At 48.9% G+C, this 14,938-nt stretch overlaps 1 protein-coding gene across 1 annotated transcript in view; it reads right to left on the bottom strand.

Annotated features, from left to right (window-relative positions):
• XYLT1 (xylosyltransferase 1) overlaps positions 1-14,938 on the bottom strand; it is a gene marked incomplete at its 5' end in the record, with an annotated part of 369,697 nt that overhangs the window by 146,962 nt on the left and 207,797 nt on the right. Inside the window, one exon of the mRNA XM_023728323.1 lies at positions 12,776-13,286. Within this exon, the coding sequence (XP_023584091.1) occupies positions 12,776-13,286 (511 nt within the window). The remainder of the gene's footprint in view (positions 1-12,775; positions 13,287-14,938) is intronic.

Genomic DNA, 14,938 nt, shown 5'->3' with positions numbered 1-14,938 from the left:
AGTAAGTTTTCAAAAATTAATATAACAATGGAAATACCCAGCAATAGATGAAGGAATAAACAGAATGTCGTACATACACACCTTGGACTACTACTCAGTGATAAAGAGAAGTGAAGCCCTGACGTAGGCCACAACATGGCTGAACCCTGAGAACACCATGCTGAGTGAGATCAGTCACAAAAGGACAAACGCTGTATGATCTCACTTACAGGAAAAAAGCAAATATACAGAAACCAAAGATTATCAGTGGTTACCAGAGGTGAGGTGGGGGGAATGGGGAGTTTCTGCTTAGGGGGCATTGAGTTTGTGCTAACGGTGGTGGAATGATCTGGAAAAGGACAGCAAGAATGGTTGTACAACTTGACGAATGTAATCAATGTCACTGAATTGTACACGGATAAACTGTTGAGATGGCATATGTTTTGTTTTATATTTTCACCAGAATAAAATTAAAAAAAAAAAAAAGTAACAGAAAGTCTGCTTTTCCTCCTGCGCGCTGCCTCGTCTTCACGTTGTCTTTTCTTTCACTCTGGTCGCTGGGAACATCATCAGGGACAGCTCCTGGCAGCCTCCCAGTTACTCAGCCAGGTTTTTCACCCTAACCGTGCCGCTCTGAGGTGAGCTATTAATTTGCCCTTTGTGGCTCAGCCTCAGTTCTGATTTAGGGCAACATAAACCCTCCTCAAAATTGTGATGAATAAATTAGTTTACTAATTTTGTCATTAAGAGTTTATCAAAGCGAGCACTATTTCAACCGTCCCCTAATCAATCACCATTTTCCATGTTTATCTCCTATTCAATTTTTACCACAGGCTTCTATACACATCAATTTGCCTGATGCTCTTCCTACATATGTTTTAAATTACTTTATCATTGTATAAATTTCACAGCCATTAAAAGGCTCTAATACCAGAATGGCTGACATGGTATTAAAAATTGGATTCAGTTCCACGGGGTAATAAATTGTGACCTAAATCCAATCTCTCATGGGTGACTGAAGGATACAATGAAAAATTATTGCTTTGTCATTTTTACACTAACACAAATATACCACAGCAACTAGAAACCCGCAGAGAAATGGGATACAACCACTGCTGGCGATTTTTCATCCCAGGTGAGGGGCTGACTTCGCAGACTAGTCCTGAGCAGCTTGGTTAGGATCAGCCCCCATGGAAACCAGGTGAGTTAGCTGACTGCTTGCATCTCTTTGCAACAGACCGCTATATCATGAGGAGCAAGTTAAGCTGCACAAGGCTTCCTTTAGCCAAAATGTGGCTGCTGCTAGAGACAGCATGGTGCAGTGGTCAGGCCCCTGTCTCTGGCACCCAGGTATCTGGGCTCAGAGCCTGGCTCTGCCACTGACAGACTGTGTGATTCAGGCAGGTTTTCTCCCTCTCTGTGCCTCAATTTCCTTGAATGTAAAGTAGTGTGGTTCAAAGGAACAAACGAATCAATAAGGCTAACGTGCTTAGAATAGTCCCTGGAATTCAGCAGTCCCTATGTAAGGGTTGGAGTCCCCGGGTGGTGCAAATGGTTAATGTGCTTGGCTACTAACTGAAAGGTTGGAGGTTGAAGTCCACCCAGAAATACCCCAGAAGAAAGGCCTGGCAATCTGCTTCTGAAAGATCACAGCCACTGAAAACCCTATGGAGCGCAGTTCTACTCTGACACACATGGGGTGGCCATGATTTGAAATTGATTTAATGGCAATCGGTTTTATGTAAGGTTGACTATTATTGTTCAAGAACAGGCTCTTGTTCAGAAATGTCAGCTCCATGTTCTTTTTGGCTGCAAGGAAGGAGAGTAAGCGCTGGCAGCACAGTGGTTAAGCACTTAGCTGCTAACTGAAAGTTGGCAGTTCGAACCCACCCAGCGGCTCCACGGGAGAAAGATCTGGCAATCTACTTCCATAAAGATTACAGCCTTAAAAACCCTATGAGGCAGTTCTATTCTGTCACATGGGTCATTATGAGTCGGAATCAATTCGATGGTACCCAACAACAACAAACAGCAAGGCATTAACTGTCATTCCTATGCATTTCCTTTTATCTTTGGAGACACTGGATTAGTTATTCAACAGATTATAGTTGCACATTTACTAAAGGCTCCACATAGCAGAAAACTTGAGACATGGGCTTTGAAGTCAAGCAGAACTTCAAATGGGGAAGGTTCTTGGTCTGCCACTTGCAAACTGTGTGACTCCGGGCAAGCTACTTGACCTCCCTAAGCCTCAATTTCTTCATCTGTAAAATGGGATTCGGAAACTCACTTTTCTGCAGGGCTGCGGGGAAGGCTCAATGAGATGGTGCATGGAAAGTGCTCCATTCTGCGCCTGGCATTCAGAAAGTGCCTAGTAATTATGGGCTCCCACGCCCCAGGCTCTATGCAGGTGCTGGAGTTACAATGGTGAACACACAAACACCTGGCCTACATGGCTGTGCAGGGGTTCCAGGGAGTGCCTTGTAAGATACTGTGATGTGCGCTCAGTGGGGAACAGGTAAGGTGATGCCGGGACACAAGGTCAGGGTATCTCAGAGTCTTGGGAGGCAGCGTGTGTTGAGAGGGAACCTCAGAAGGCTACTAGAAGGAAGTAACGTTGAGATAAATTCCTAATCCTTGACTGCCAAATAAGAGCCCTGGTAGCGCAGCAGTTAAGTTCTTGTCTGCTAACCAAAAGATCAGTGGTTCAAACTCAGCAGCTGCTCCGTGGCAGAAAGATGTGGCAGTCTGCTTCCATAAAGAGTTACAGCCTGAGAAACCCTATGAGGCAGTTCTACTCTGTCCTACGGGGTCACTATGAGTTGGAATCAACTTGACGGCCATTTTTTTTGGAATTTAGTAATTATTATTTGCAGTTTTTATTCTTAACTTTTCTGTTTTCTTTTTTTATTGTACTTTAGATGAAGGTTTACAGAACAAATTAGTTTCTCATTAAACAATATATACATATATTGTTTTGTGACATTGGTTGCCAACCCCACGACATGTTAACACTCTCCCCTTCTCCCCCTTAGGTTCCCCATTACCAGCTTTCCTGTCCCCTCCTGCCTTTAAGTCCTTGCCCCTGGGCTGGTGTGCCCATTTAGTCTCCTTTTGTTTTATGGGCCTGTCTAATCTTTGGCCAAAGAGTGAACCTCAGGAGTGACTGACTTCAGTACCGAGTTAAAAGGGTGTCTGGTTTCTCCAGTCACTGTCAGACCAGTAAGTCCGGTCTTTTTGTTTTTTGTGAGTTAGACTTTTGTTCTACATTTTTCTCCAGGTCCGGGACCCTCTATTGCGATCCTTGTCAGAGCAGTTGGTGGTAATAGTCGGGCACCATCTAGTTGTGCTGAACTCAGTCTGGCGGAGGCTGTGGTACTTGTGGTCCTTTAATCCTTTGGACTAATCTTTCCCTTGTGTCTTTGGTTTTTTTCATTCTCCCTGGCTCCAGACAGGGTAAGACCAGTAGAGTATTTTAGATGATCGCTCACAAGTTTTTAGACCCCAGACACTACTCACTAAAGTAGGGTGCAGAACATGGCAATGGGTTTTGAATGCCAAATAATCTGAGAGGAGAGAAAGAAAGCTAGTTGGTTTTGTTCGTTTGTGCAAAAGGAGGTGGCCAGCTAGTTCTAGACGCTCTCGCACGAGCTCTTGGATGCAAACCCCATCGGCAAGTCTCCAGCAGGGCCATGTCTGGGCTCTGTCTTCCTGCACGAGGCCTCTGTCTTCAGAGCCCCAGGTGGCTGGCACACAACCAGCTGCATCCAGGGAAGAATCCGCTCACAAAGCAGAGAGTCATCACTCTCTGGTCTCAAACACCTGCCTTGTCCTGCGCCAACTTCCGGGAAAGAACTCACAGATGCTGAGTTTTAAAAGCATCGTGCACTCTGTCCTGCCCTAGGAAAAGCAGGTCCACCAGCCCACGCTGTAGGTTTCTAAAACCCCAGCAATTTGCCAACTGAGACATGGTTTAGCACTCATTTGTAACAGGTGTTTGGGAAATATTGCTGGCTGAAAGGATGGAATAACAGCATTTGCTCTGTGGAAATAAAACAGATGCAATTGCTCCACTACGCCCTAGTCCGAGCCACCTGTATTATACCAGTAGCCTCCTAATCGTTTTCCTTGCTTCTGCCCTTCGCCCTCGGTCTACTGTCAACATGGCAGCCAGAGGGATCTTGTTTAAACATAAATCAGACTGGATCCCTTTTCTGCTCAGAACCCTCTGGTGGCTCCCCGCCTCGCTCCAAGTAACAGCCAGACACCTACTGGCCTACAAACCCCAGCACACTCCCACCTCCCATTTCCCGCTCAAGCCACGTGGCCTCCTTGTTCCCCACCACACTCACCACCACCCTGCAACCCCTTCCTCCTGGCCCTCCCCAGCCCTCTCCTTTCTTCTTTTTCTTTAGAGCACTTAGCACCATCTGACATAGGATATATTTTAGTTATTCCTGTGTCAAACACCTGTCTTCCCCATCTAGAAGGGAAACTCCCAGAAGACAGTCATCTTTGTCTGTTTTGTTCATTGCTGTTTCCCCAGCATCTAAAACAGTGCCTGGCACACAGCAGATATTCAATACATATTACTTGAATGAATGAATGAACTCACCATCAGCTCACATTCTTAGCAAGTTACTCCACAATGAGACCAAATCTATCTCCAAGTAACTTTTATCCTTTGCTCCCTCTGGGTCATTAAAAGATAGTCGGACCTTTGGTTGGTCCCTTTGTGTTTCTCTTTCTCTTCACCAAGCATACGGCAGTTTGTCAATATCCATCGGTGGCACAAATAGTTAAGTGCTTGGCTACTAACCAAAAGGTTGACAGTTCAAATCTACCCAGAGGTGCCTTGGAAGAAAGGCCTGGTGATTTACTTCCAAAAGATTATAGCCATTGAAAACCCTATGGAACACAGTTCAACTCTGACACAGATGGGGTCGCCATGAGTCAGCATCGACTTGATGGCAACTGGTTTGGTTCGGTTTTCCCTAGCTGTTTGTTTCCTGAGTCCCCCACTGGACTGTGAGCTCCACGAGGTCCAACTTTGCCTCTCTTGATCGCTGTATCCCACTCCTTAGCACATTGCTTGGCATGGACTAGCTGCTCAACACATTCCCACTGAATGAATGGAACAAATTAACTGTATTTAAATACATAAAGGAAAGAGCAATGTTCACATTCAGGACCAGTTTCCACCACACCCCCGGGGTTCTCCTAAATTCCCACTGAGCTGCAAAAAAGTGAGAGGGATATAATATCAGAGTTTCATTCTGTTAGCAAGCAGCTGATATTTATTATTTAATGTAGTGCTGTGTGCAAGAATAATCTCTGATTCTGTTCCAGCTTAATAAAAAACAAACAAACCAAACCCGTTGTTGTCAATTCCAACCCATAGGAACCCTATAGCCACCCTGTAAGACAAAGCAGAAATGTCCCATAGGGTTTCCAAGGCTGTCATTTTTACAGAAGCAGACTGCCACATCTTTCTCCCTCAGAGCGGCTGGTGGGTTTGAATCGCCGACCTCTTGGTTAGCAGCCATGCATTTTAACCACTGCACCACCATGACTCCTATTTCCTGAATTCATAGTAATTCCAAATTGCCTGTGACATTCTTGGCCACCGAGCCTGGCCCACTAGAGTCACCCTGACTCAGTGCGACAGAGGAAGGGACGATGTGCTAGGGGAGGGGTGGCAAGCGGAGGAGAGGAATACAGGCATCTATGAACTCCAGGGGGGCTGGGAACACATCCAGGCTCCCCGCCTTCACCACCCAGAATCGCAGAAGAGTTGCCCATTTTCCAAAACCCTCCTTCTAGCCTTAAACATAAGGCAAGCCGATTAGCCGGGCTCTCCGCCAAGCCGCTCCAAGCAGTGTCCACAAATGCAGGGCTATAACCTGCTCCAATCCCCTCATCTACGGATGTCATTGTGAGCGCGTGAGAAGGGGCCAGAAATCCATCTAGCATGATCCTCCGGTCTAAAACACACTCTGGCTGGGAAGTGCTTCTTTATGCATTAACTTTCCAAGAGGGTGTGCCCGGTAAGGACCAGGAGGGGCATGGATCCAGCTCACTCAGGGGCTGTGTTTTCGTTTTCTTTCTGCACCTAAACCTTTCGGCTTTGCTTTCAGGCAGGGCAGTGAGAGAACAAACACACCCTAATGACAAGTTGGAAAATGAATGGCAGAACTGCACAGCTGGCAGAACTTTCCCGGGGGAACGGGAGGGGGTGGAGAAGAAGGTGGGAGGAGGTAAAGGGGGCATTTATGATATTTCCCATAACTACATATTTAGCTTTCTAAAAAGCCTGTGGGTGGCAGCTGCCTTTCTTCAGGATTCCAAGACCGGAAGGGGGAAACACGGCACTTTAGAAGGAAAAGGTAAAGTGGAGCTGGTCTGTTGGGGCTCACCTCCCAGTGGGGGGCCACAGGGGGACTGCCGGCCACGGCTGCCTGGCCACATAGTGGGGGCTCAGTGAATGTTTGTGGGAAGATCAGGCTGGAGTGGTCTTTGTGCCCAAGGGAAACCCATGAGCCCGGAGGACCAACTGCTGGTCACCCCATCCAATCCACTGGTCAACCCCAACAGCTTTTCCCTACCCATATCCTGACTGATTGTGCCCTTGAGCATTGCCTGACACATAATGAGTGACCAAATACATGGGGTCTGCTGATTTTTTCTGGACTCGCCACCATCAGGCCCCTTCCTGTTCCTTGGAAGCCCAAGGAAGACCTTTGGGACTGATTTTGTCCAACCCCAATGAACCTTCACTGGACACCTCCTCTTTCAGCAGCGACACAAAAGATCCGGAACAATGTGCCAGCCCCACCCACTCAGCCAAGCTGTGCAAGGATCCATTCGGCTTCATCACAGCACCCCATTTGTGGGGTGCCTTTTAACTTTTTCACAGCTGTTCCCTCATTTCTTATCATTGGCGATACAGCAAAAGACCTACGAGGAAGCACTGCCTCCAGCTGACAGATGGGAAAACTGAGTTATGTGCCCCGGGGGCACTCGGGGTAGCCCAATTGGCATCCATGTCTCTCTTCTCCCTCCAGGCTAGGCTACCATCCTTTCTAGAAGCTGCCACTCATGCTGTGCAGTCAGTCACCCCACTGCACCCCGGTGTGGGGTGTGCAGAACGTGGCTCTGCCACAGCTGGTGGTGCCAACTGCTGGTCTCTCTCTGCAGCGGCGGCCAGCCTCCTTCAACCACTCCCTCCAAAATCCATTACGCAGCACTTCCGTCCCTGCAAAGGCTGATGGGTAAATACGTTCTGTGTGTCCATGGACAGCTGCCCTTTTATCAGAGACCCATCCCTGCCCTCACCCCTAGTCCTGGGCTGGTCTCCGTCCTATGCGAAAGCTGTCAGTCTGTCAGCTGACGCATGAGAACAGCCCTTCCTCATCCTGTGAGGGGAGCCGCCTTCACTCAGCGGCACAGCCCAGCCCATCATTTCCCGGGAACTTCTGCTTCTCACCTCTTGATTCTTCACCTAAATGTCTGGGGTGCAGACCACAGGCCACTGAAGCACTGTCCCCCGGCTTTCCCCTGCACAGCAAAGGGGTGACAAGTACAGGGGGGATCAGGACAAACAGTGGGGCCTTTTTTGGGGGCATTTTACCTTGAGACAGATGGCAGGTGGTGGCCATGAGGGTCGTGGGAGAGAGCTTTCTGACATTTAGTTGTCCCAAATGTAATGAGGCAGGAAAAGTTGCAATTGCCCAGCAGCCAGCACCAGAATTCCTGTTAGGGGCTGAATGGTCTTTATTGGGAAAGGCATTTTGACAATGGGAGGGGCAGAGGTGAGCTCCTCATCCAGGTCCTCACTTGCAGTTTGGGCTTCTGTGGACGGGGGTCCAGGAAGGCTTCCCTGAGGAAGTGGCATTTAGGCTGAGCGCTGGGGAGGGAGGAGGTGGGGGTGGGGAAGGCACGGAAGGGGCAAGAGGGGCATGAGAGAATGCCCAGGGCGAGCAGGAGGGGCCACGGCTGAAGACCAGAGGGATGGAAAGGGGCTGGGCAGCAGGGAGTCACCATCCAGGCAGCCCCTGTCCTCTCCTCTCATCTGCTCAATGCTCCTTCATTTACTCCTCCTACTACTACCAGGAGTCCCTGGGCGATGCAAACTGTTAACACACTCGGCTACCCAGAGGCATCTCGGAAGAAAGGCCCGGAGATCTACTTCAGAAAAATCAGCTATTGAAAACCCTATGGAGCACGGTTCTACTCGGACACACATAAGGTCGCCATGAGTCAGAGTCTACTGGACAGGAATTGGAACCTACTACAATTACTACCACTAAGAGTCCAAACCCACCGGCTTTACTATTTGTCAGACACCACCCTAAGCATTTTATATGCACTAGTTCATTTCAGCCAACAGCCCTAGGAGGACAGGGTCCGAGTATTTTTCTCCATTTTCCTGCTGAGGAAACCGAGGCACTGGGAGGCTAGGGTCATGCAGCTAGTAAAGGCACAGCCGGGATTCAAACCTGAGCAGCCCAAGATCTTTGGACGGAAATCTCCTTTTTACAGTCAAGGCTGCCCCTCACCTGCAATCCAACATGATTGCATTTCCATGGCGTCAGCAGAGGCTCTCAGGTGGTTCTGGAAACCAAGGAAGGGACAGAGGCCCTGTCACTGGGAGTGGGCGGAGAGCTGCATGGAGCGGGGGTGGGGGGATGTGGCAGCTGGGCTGCTGCAGTGAGCTCAGGGGCTCTGGGGTTAGAAATCAGCCTCTCTGTAGCCACTCCTGGGGGCTGACTGAGTTAGCTCCGCCCAGCCGTCAAACCTCTATGCCTCTCACTCTTGGCTCTTCATGGTTGTTAGCAGACTTGACTACCTGCAGATCTCACCTCTCATGGTGACAACAGGTCTCTGGGAACAGGTGGAGGTGTGGCTTCCTGTCACCCCCTCACAAACTACTTTTTCCAGCAGGCAGAGTGAAGCAGATAATTCGCAATGGCAAGGAGCATGCACTCATCTCTACAGAAACTAAACCTTCTCCCCGCTTCTGTTGTCAGCTGCCATCGAGTCAGCCACTGACTCATGGCGATCCCATGGACAACACAGCGAATCGCTGCCTGGTCCTTCATCATCCTCACGATCAGTTTTGGATCAGGCTGTTTTAATCCATAGGGTTTTCACTGGCTGATTTTCAGAAGTAGATTGCCAGGCCCTTTTTCCTTTTTTTTTTTTTCCTTTTCATCTTAGTCTGGAAGCTCCACTGAAATCTGTTCAACATCATAGCAACCTGCAAGCCTCCACTGACAGATGGGTGGTGGCTGCGCATGAGGTGCATTGGCTGGGAATCAAACGTGGGTCTCCCACACAGAAGGCAGGAATTCTACCACAGAACCACCAATCCCCTACCTTTTCCCTGAATAGTGACAGCAAGGATGGGGGGAAGAGTCCTTTAGAAAAGTCAACATTGAACACCTATTTCCTTTCTTCTGAATTTTTCAGACTTTTAGCCATAAGGCTTCCTTAATTATATTCAATCTCCTGCATAATATTGGCTGAAGTTGGGTGATACTGAGTTAAACAAAACGATAAATACAGTGTTTACGTGTGTATCACATACATCTATGTATATGTGCATTTACACATACATGGGGTTTCCCTCCCCCCCACCTCTAGGTCTTCATTTCACAGAAATAAAAGGACCACTGAGCTGAAGCAGAGATCCCTACTAAGCAGAGGGAAATCCGGGTGTCATGGTTTCCAGAAAGGGAACACAATCTCCGTATGGGGTGTAATTACCTCTTAGCTTTCTGCAGAAGAATAGTTTATGGCTTAAATGCTATTAATTGTAAGCTGTTTTATTCCACGGGAAGTTGTTCATTGATAACTACCCAATTAGGGTTATTTTGCAATTAGTCTTTTCACAGTAAATTTATTGCAAAAGGGGGAGGCTGTGGTGCAGCAAATTAAAGCATTGCCGGGGCTGGGTGTGCGAAGGCTCTTAAACGCCAATCTTATTAACCAGCTCAGAGGTCTCAGGAGGGTTGCACGACCTTGGCCAATGGAGCAAAAGCTTCAAGGCAAACCCCAGCAAACGACGAAGCAAAACCACAACTGGGGCTCTCAGCATCAGTGGGAGGAGGTGGGAACCCCTGGGCTAAGGTGGTGAGATTTAAAAAAAATTTTTGTTTGCATAGCTGTGGGGTAAGTCATAATAAATATATATGTAACACTGATTATTTATCAGGTACTATTATGGATTGAATGGAGCCCTGGTGGCACAGTGGTTAAGCGCTCTGCTGCTAAGCGAAAGGTCGGTGGTTTGAACCCACCAGCCGATCCCTGGGAGAAAGATGTGGCAGTTTGTGTCCTGAAAGATTACAGCCTTGGAAATAGTAGGGGGGAAGTTCTACTCTGTCCTATAGGGTCGCTATGAGTTGGAACTGGCTCAATGGCAATGGATTTAGTTTTATTTTGGATTGAATTGTGTCCCCCAAAAATATGTGTTGTAAATCCTAACTCCTATCCCGGTGGAAGTAATTTCATTCGGGAACAGGGCTTCCTTTGTTATGTTAATGAGGCCATAGAAGTGTAGGGTGTGCTTTAAGCCAGTATCTTTTGAGATATGTAAAGAGCGGATTAGGCACAGAAGCAAGGAAGTACAAATGGGGAAGACTGATGTCACATGGAGACTGTCAAAGAGCTGAGGAAGAGAAGCTGAAAGAGACAAGGATTTTCCTGCAGAGCCGAGAGAAGAGCCTTCCCCTACAGCCGGTGCCCTGAATTCGGACTTCTAGCCTCCTGAACTGTGAGAAAATAAATTTCTGTTCACTAAGGCCACCCACTTGTCGTACTGCTGTTATAGCAACACTAGCAAACTAAAGGACTGTTCTTAGGATGGAGTCCCTGGGTGCTGCAAACAGTTACGTGCTTGGCTACCAGCTGAAAGGCTGGAGGTTCAGGTCCACCCAGAGGCGCCTCAGAAGAAAAGTCTGGTGATTTACTTCTGAAAGATCAGCCATTGAAAACTCTATGGAGCACAGTTCTACTCTGACACACATGGGGTCGCCCTGAGTCAGAGTCGACTCGACGGCAGCTGATTGGTTCTCTATAGCCAGCCTTCACAGACCCTGAGAGGTGTGATTAGCTTCAGCTCCTTGCTCAAGGAGAGGCAATGGGGTTTAGTGGAAAGATCACTGCCTCTGGAGTCACACAGACCTGTCTGAGGTCAAATTCCAGTTCTACCCCTTAGCGTACAACCCGGAGACCGTGACATACCCTCTCTGAGCCTCGGCTTCCTCATCTGTCAAGTGTCATCACGGTTACCCTGAAGATAAATGAGATCCATACAGAAAGTGCCCAGCACAATCTCGGCACATGATAGGTGCTCAAAGACGTCAGTCGTCCCACCGCCTCCACCACACACACACAAACACACACACACCCCCGACTCCTGGCTCCTGACAGCAGCACTCCACAAGTACTTGCGGGACCAGCCAGTTGGAAGCTGGTGGCTGCACTCTTCTTCATTTGTCCATCACTAGCCTTGAGTTAAACGGGCAATAAAGGGGACAGGTCAGACGTCTGGGTGTTCAAACCCTGGCAAGGCCACTTACAAGCTGGGGGACCTTGGGGGAAGTGATGCCACCTCTCTCTCATCTGAAAAATTAGGTGCATAACAACAGTGGCAATCCTATAGAGCGGCTGGTGAGATGAGATAATGAATGCCAAGTGCCTAGCCCAGCACGCCCCCCACACAGACTGCCCCACTGAGACCTGTTGCCGCCACTGTTCCCCTTCCACAGCCCCTAGAGAAGGTGAGACTCACCAGCAAGAAATACATTTCAATGGCATAATTTTAGATGCAAAGAGACACACGTGATACCCACCTGTGCAAAACTGTTCCCCCGACCTTCCAAGGGCCCACTGCACTCTGCCCATGAATCCTCTATTATAGTGAGAGGCCTGACTTATTAAAGGATCATCAGCAAAGAGAGCAGCGCCCGTGGCACAGGGCACGAGTGAAAACACGAGAGGAGGGAGGAGGGGGGAGAGAAGTAGGAGGGAAAGAGGGAGGGAGGGAAGACAAAGGGAGGAAGGAAGGAGGGAAGATGCAAAGGAGGGAGGAAGGGAAGGAGGGAAGAAGGAAGGAGGGAAGATGGGAGGGAAGGAGGAAGGGAGGGAGGAAGGAAGGAGGGAAGACGGGAGGGAGGGAGGAAGGGAGGAAGAAGAAGGGAGGGAGGAGAGAAGGAGAGAAGTAGGAGGGAAGGAGGGAGGGAGGAAGGAGGAAGCGAGGGAAGGAGGGAGGGAGGAAGGAGGAAGCGAGGGAAGAAAGGAAGGAAGGCAAGTAGGAAGGAAGGTAGGAAAGAAGGAAGGAGGAAGGGAGGGAAAAATTTTAGACGGAGAAAAACGGGAAAGCTGTTTATCAAAGAGCCTTCCAAATCAATGCAACCAGTTAGAAATCTTTCAAAGCACATTCAGTTACAATCCTATTCCTGTCAATTCCAATCCCGATATTCTGCCGAGAGAAACGATATACCATATCAACACAGCCACCTCGTATCCTGAAATTTTCACCATTGGCCCCGATTTCATTCTAATTTTATCCCTTGTCTTAAAGACAATCGATTAAAGCTGTAACAAAAGGCAATTTCACTTCTATATTTTTGTAAAACTCGTCTTATAGGAGACTTCACAAATCAGGGAGTCCCCAAACATACCAGATCTCGTGCCCTGATCTCAGGTTTGAAAAACACTGTGGCCGCTCTCAGGGAGTCTGAGGGTATGGGCAGAATGGGGCTCCCCTGGTCCAGGGGCCGGGACTTACCCTCCAGGGGGCAGAACCGAGCCACCTTCTCAGGCATCAGGAGTCCCAGCTTATGGCGGCAGTAGGTTTCCGCGATCTCCTGGCGACAGTGCTTGGACTTGGAGCGGGAGAGGGCCGAGATGGCCTCCTTGCCCGAGATGTCACACTTGGGGTGCTGGTCATACTTGACCTCGGGGGAGCTGTCCCCGCTCTTCTTGGCGTGGGCCTGTCGGGCGGCATCTTTTGCGTGGCTGCGGTTGGCTGTGGCTCTCTCCCCAGGAGGCAGCACCTCATTGGTGCCTTTCCCCAGGAAAGGGCGTCCCCTCCCTTTCTCCTCCTGCTCCAGCTTCTTTTTCAAAAGCTCCTTTGGTTTACTCAGGGGCTTCTTCGCCAACTCAGGCGGGTGCTTCTGCTTTTGAGTCCTGGGGGCAAAGTTGCTGTTGTCGATTGTCTCAAAATCTTTGGGGACGGAGTTCTCATTGTTGCTGTCTGTTCGCACTTTCTCTTTCGGCCGGTGTGAGAAGTAGCCATCCTGGAGAAGTTGGGAGAGAAACACAAGAGAGAATTCTTATGAGCGATCGTGCTAATTAGGTGGGCGCCGGGGATTGTGGAAGGTTCCTGGGTGTCGTAAGTGGTTTGTACTTGACTACTAACCAGAAGGTTGGCGGTTCTAAGCTGCCCAGTGGCACTACGGAAGAAAGACCTGACAATCTGCTTCCATAAGATTAAGTCAAGAAAACCCCACGGAGCAGTTCTATTCTGTAATACACAGCGGCGTCATGAGTCAGAATCGACTCGACGGACACAGGTTTGGTTTTTGGTTTTGTTTAGAGTAAGTTTCTTTCCTTGGCTGCCTTGGTCATTGGACTCAAGCATTTTGTTCAAGCTTCTTGTGGAAATTCCAGCAGAAAGTGCTGTGATAGTTTATTTAAGGGCTGGAAATGCCATGATAAAGTTACAAAGGGAAAAAATATTGGTAGGGTATTATATACATTCCACTGCCTTTAGTACACGCTCATATATCTATGCCCAGAAGAGCAATCAGCCCCAGCTAGCGTTAATTCTGAGGAAGACACATCCTTGGCTGTTTTGGAGGGGGAGGCAGCCTTTGCAGAAAGAACCTTAAAATGGGTACCCGGGAGGAGACACAATTTGGGCACTCCTGTGCTTGAGTTTTGGCTTCTAATATGCGTACCTAAGACAGGGCTGATGTAGCCCCCTGTGGTCAAGGGAACGGCCAGGGTGAGTCTAGAGAAAGTGCATGGTATGGGACGTTCCTGAGAGGCGCCCCGCCTTGGCGCCTGCACCTGGAGGTGGGACCTGGCCCTTCCAACAGCTCCGATCAAATGCGAACCGTTCAAGTTCAAGTGATGCCGCACTGCTTCTGAAACATGCTGCTTCTGCTTAGCGCCCCTTTGCAAGCCCTCAACCTGAAGGAGTAACTGCTGCCCCAAAGCTTGCCACCTGAGGGGACCTCCAAAGCCACAGAGAAGGCTAATTGCTCCATACATCTACCCCCACTGCTATAGAAACACACTGGTAATAGGCAGTGACTCCGGGGGATGATTCCCAGTGTTGCTGTTTAAGGAGAGTTGAAATGTGCCTCTTAACAGTTCCCAAGGAGAGGAATGGTGAGGACTGGGCAGCGGCGGCCACACAGGCAGGTGGCACTCAGCACGGCCCCTGCTCTAGTGGTAGTTGGCAAACAACAGCCCTCCAACTATTTTTGTAAATAAAGTTTTATTGGAACACAGCCACATCTGTTTATGTATTACTTATGGCTGCTTTAAGGAGCTCTAGTGGCGCAGTGGTTAAGCTCGGTTGCTAACTGAAAGGTCAGCAGTTTGAACCCACCAGCCACTCCAAGGGAGAAAGATGTGTCAGTTTGCTTCTGTGAAGATTATAGCCTTGGAAACTCGGCGGAGGCAGTTCCACTCCGTCCTATAGGGTCGCTATGAGTCGGAATTGACTAGGCAGCAATGGGTATGGCTGGCTGCTTTTGTGCTGCAACAACAGAGCTGAGTGTTGTAACAGAGACCATCTGCCCTGCAAAGCTTAAATTATTCCTGTCTGGCCCTTTATGGAAAAGTGTGCCAAGCCCTGATCTACAAAGTGTAAAGTTGAAAAGGTCCTCCTCTCTTGGGCTCCGCTTAGTTGCCCCTACCCTACTGTTCCCATTTGATT

Source organism: Trichechus manatus, unplaced genomic scaffold (assembly GCF_000243295.1).
Source record: "Trichechus manatus latirostris isolate Lorelei unplaced genomic scaffold, TriManLat1.0 scaffold00024, whole genome shotgun sequence".
NCBI lineage: Eukaryota > Metazoa > Chordata > Mammalia > Sirenia > Trichechidae > Trichechus > Trichechus manatus.
Note: the sequence above shows the minus strand (reverse complement) of the source record. Positions and strands in the feature narration are given on the sequence as shown.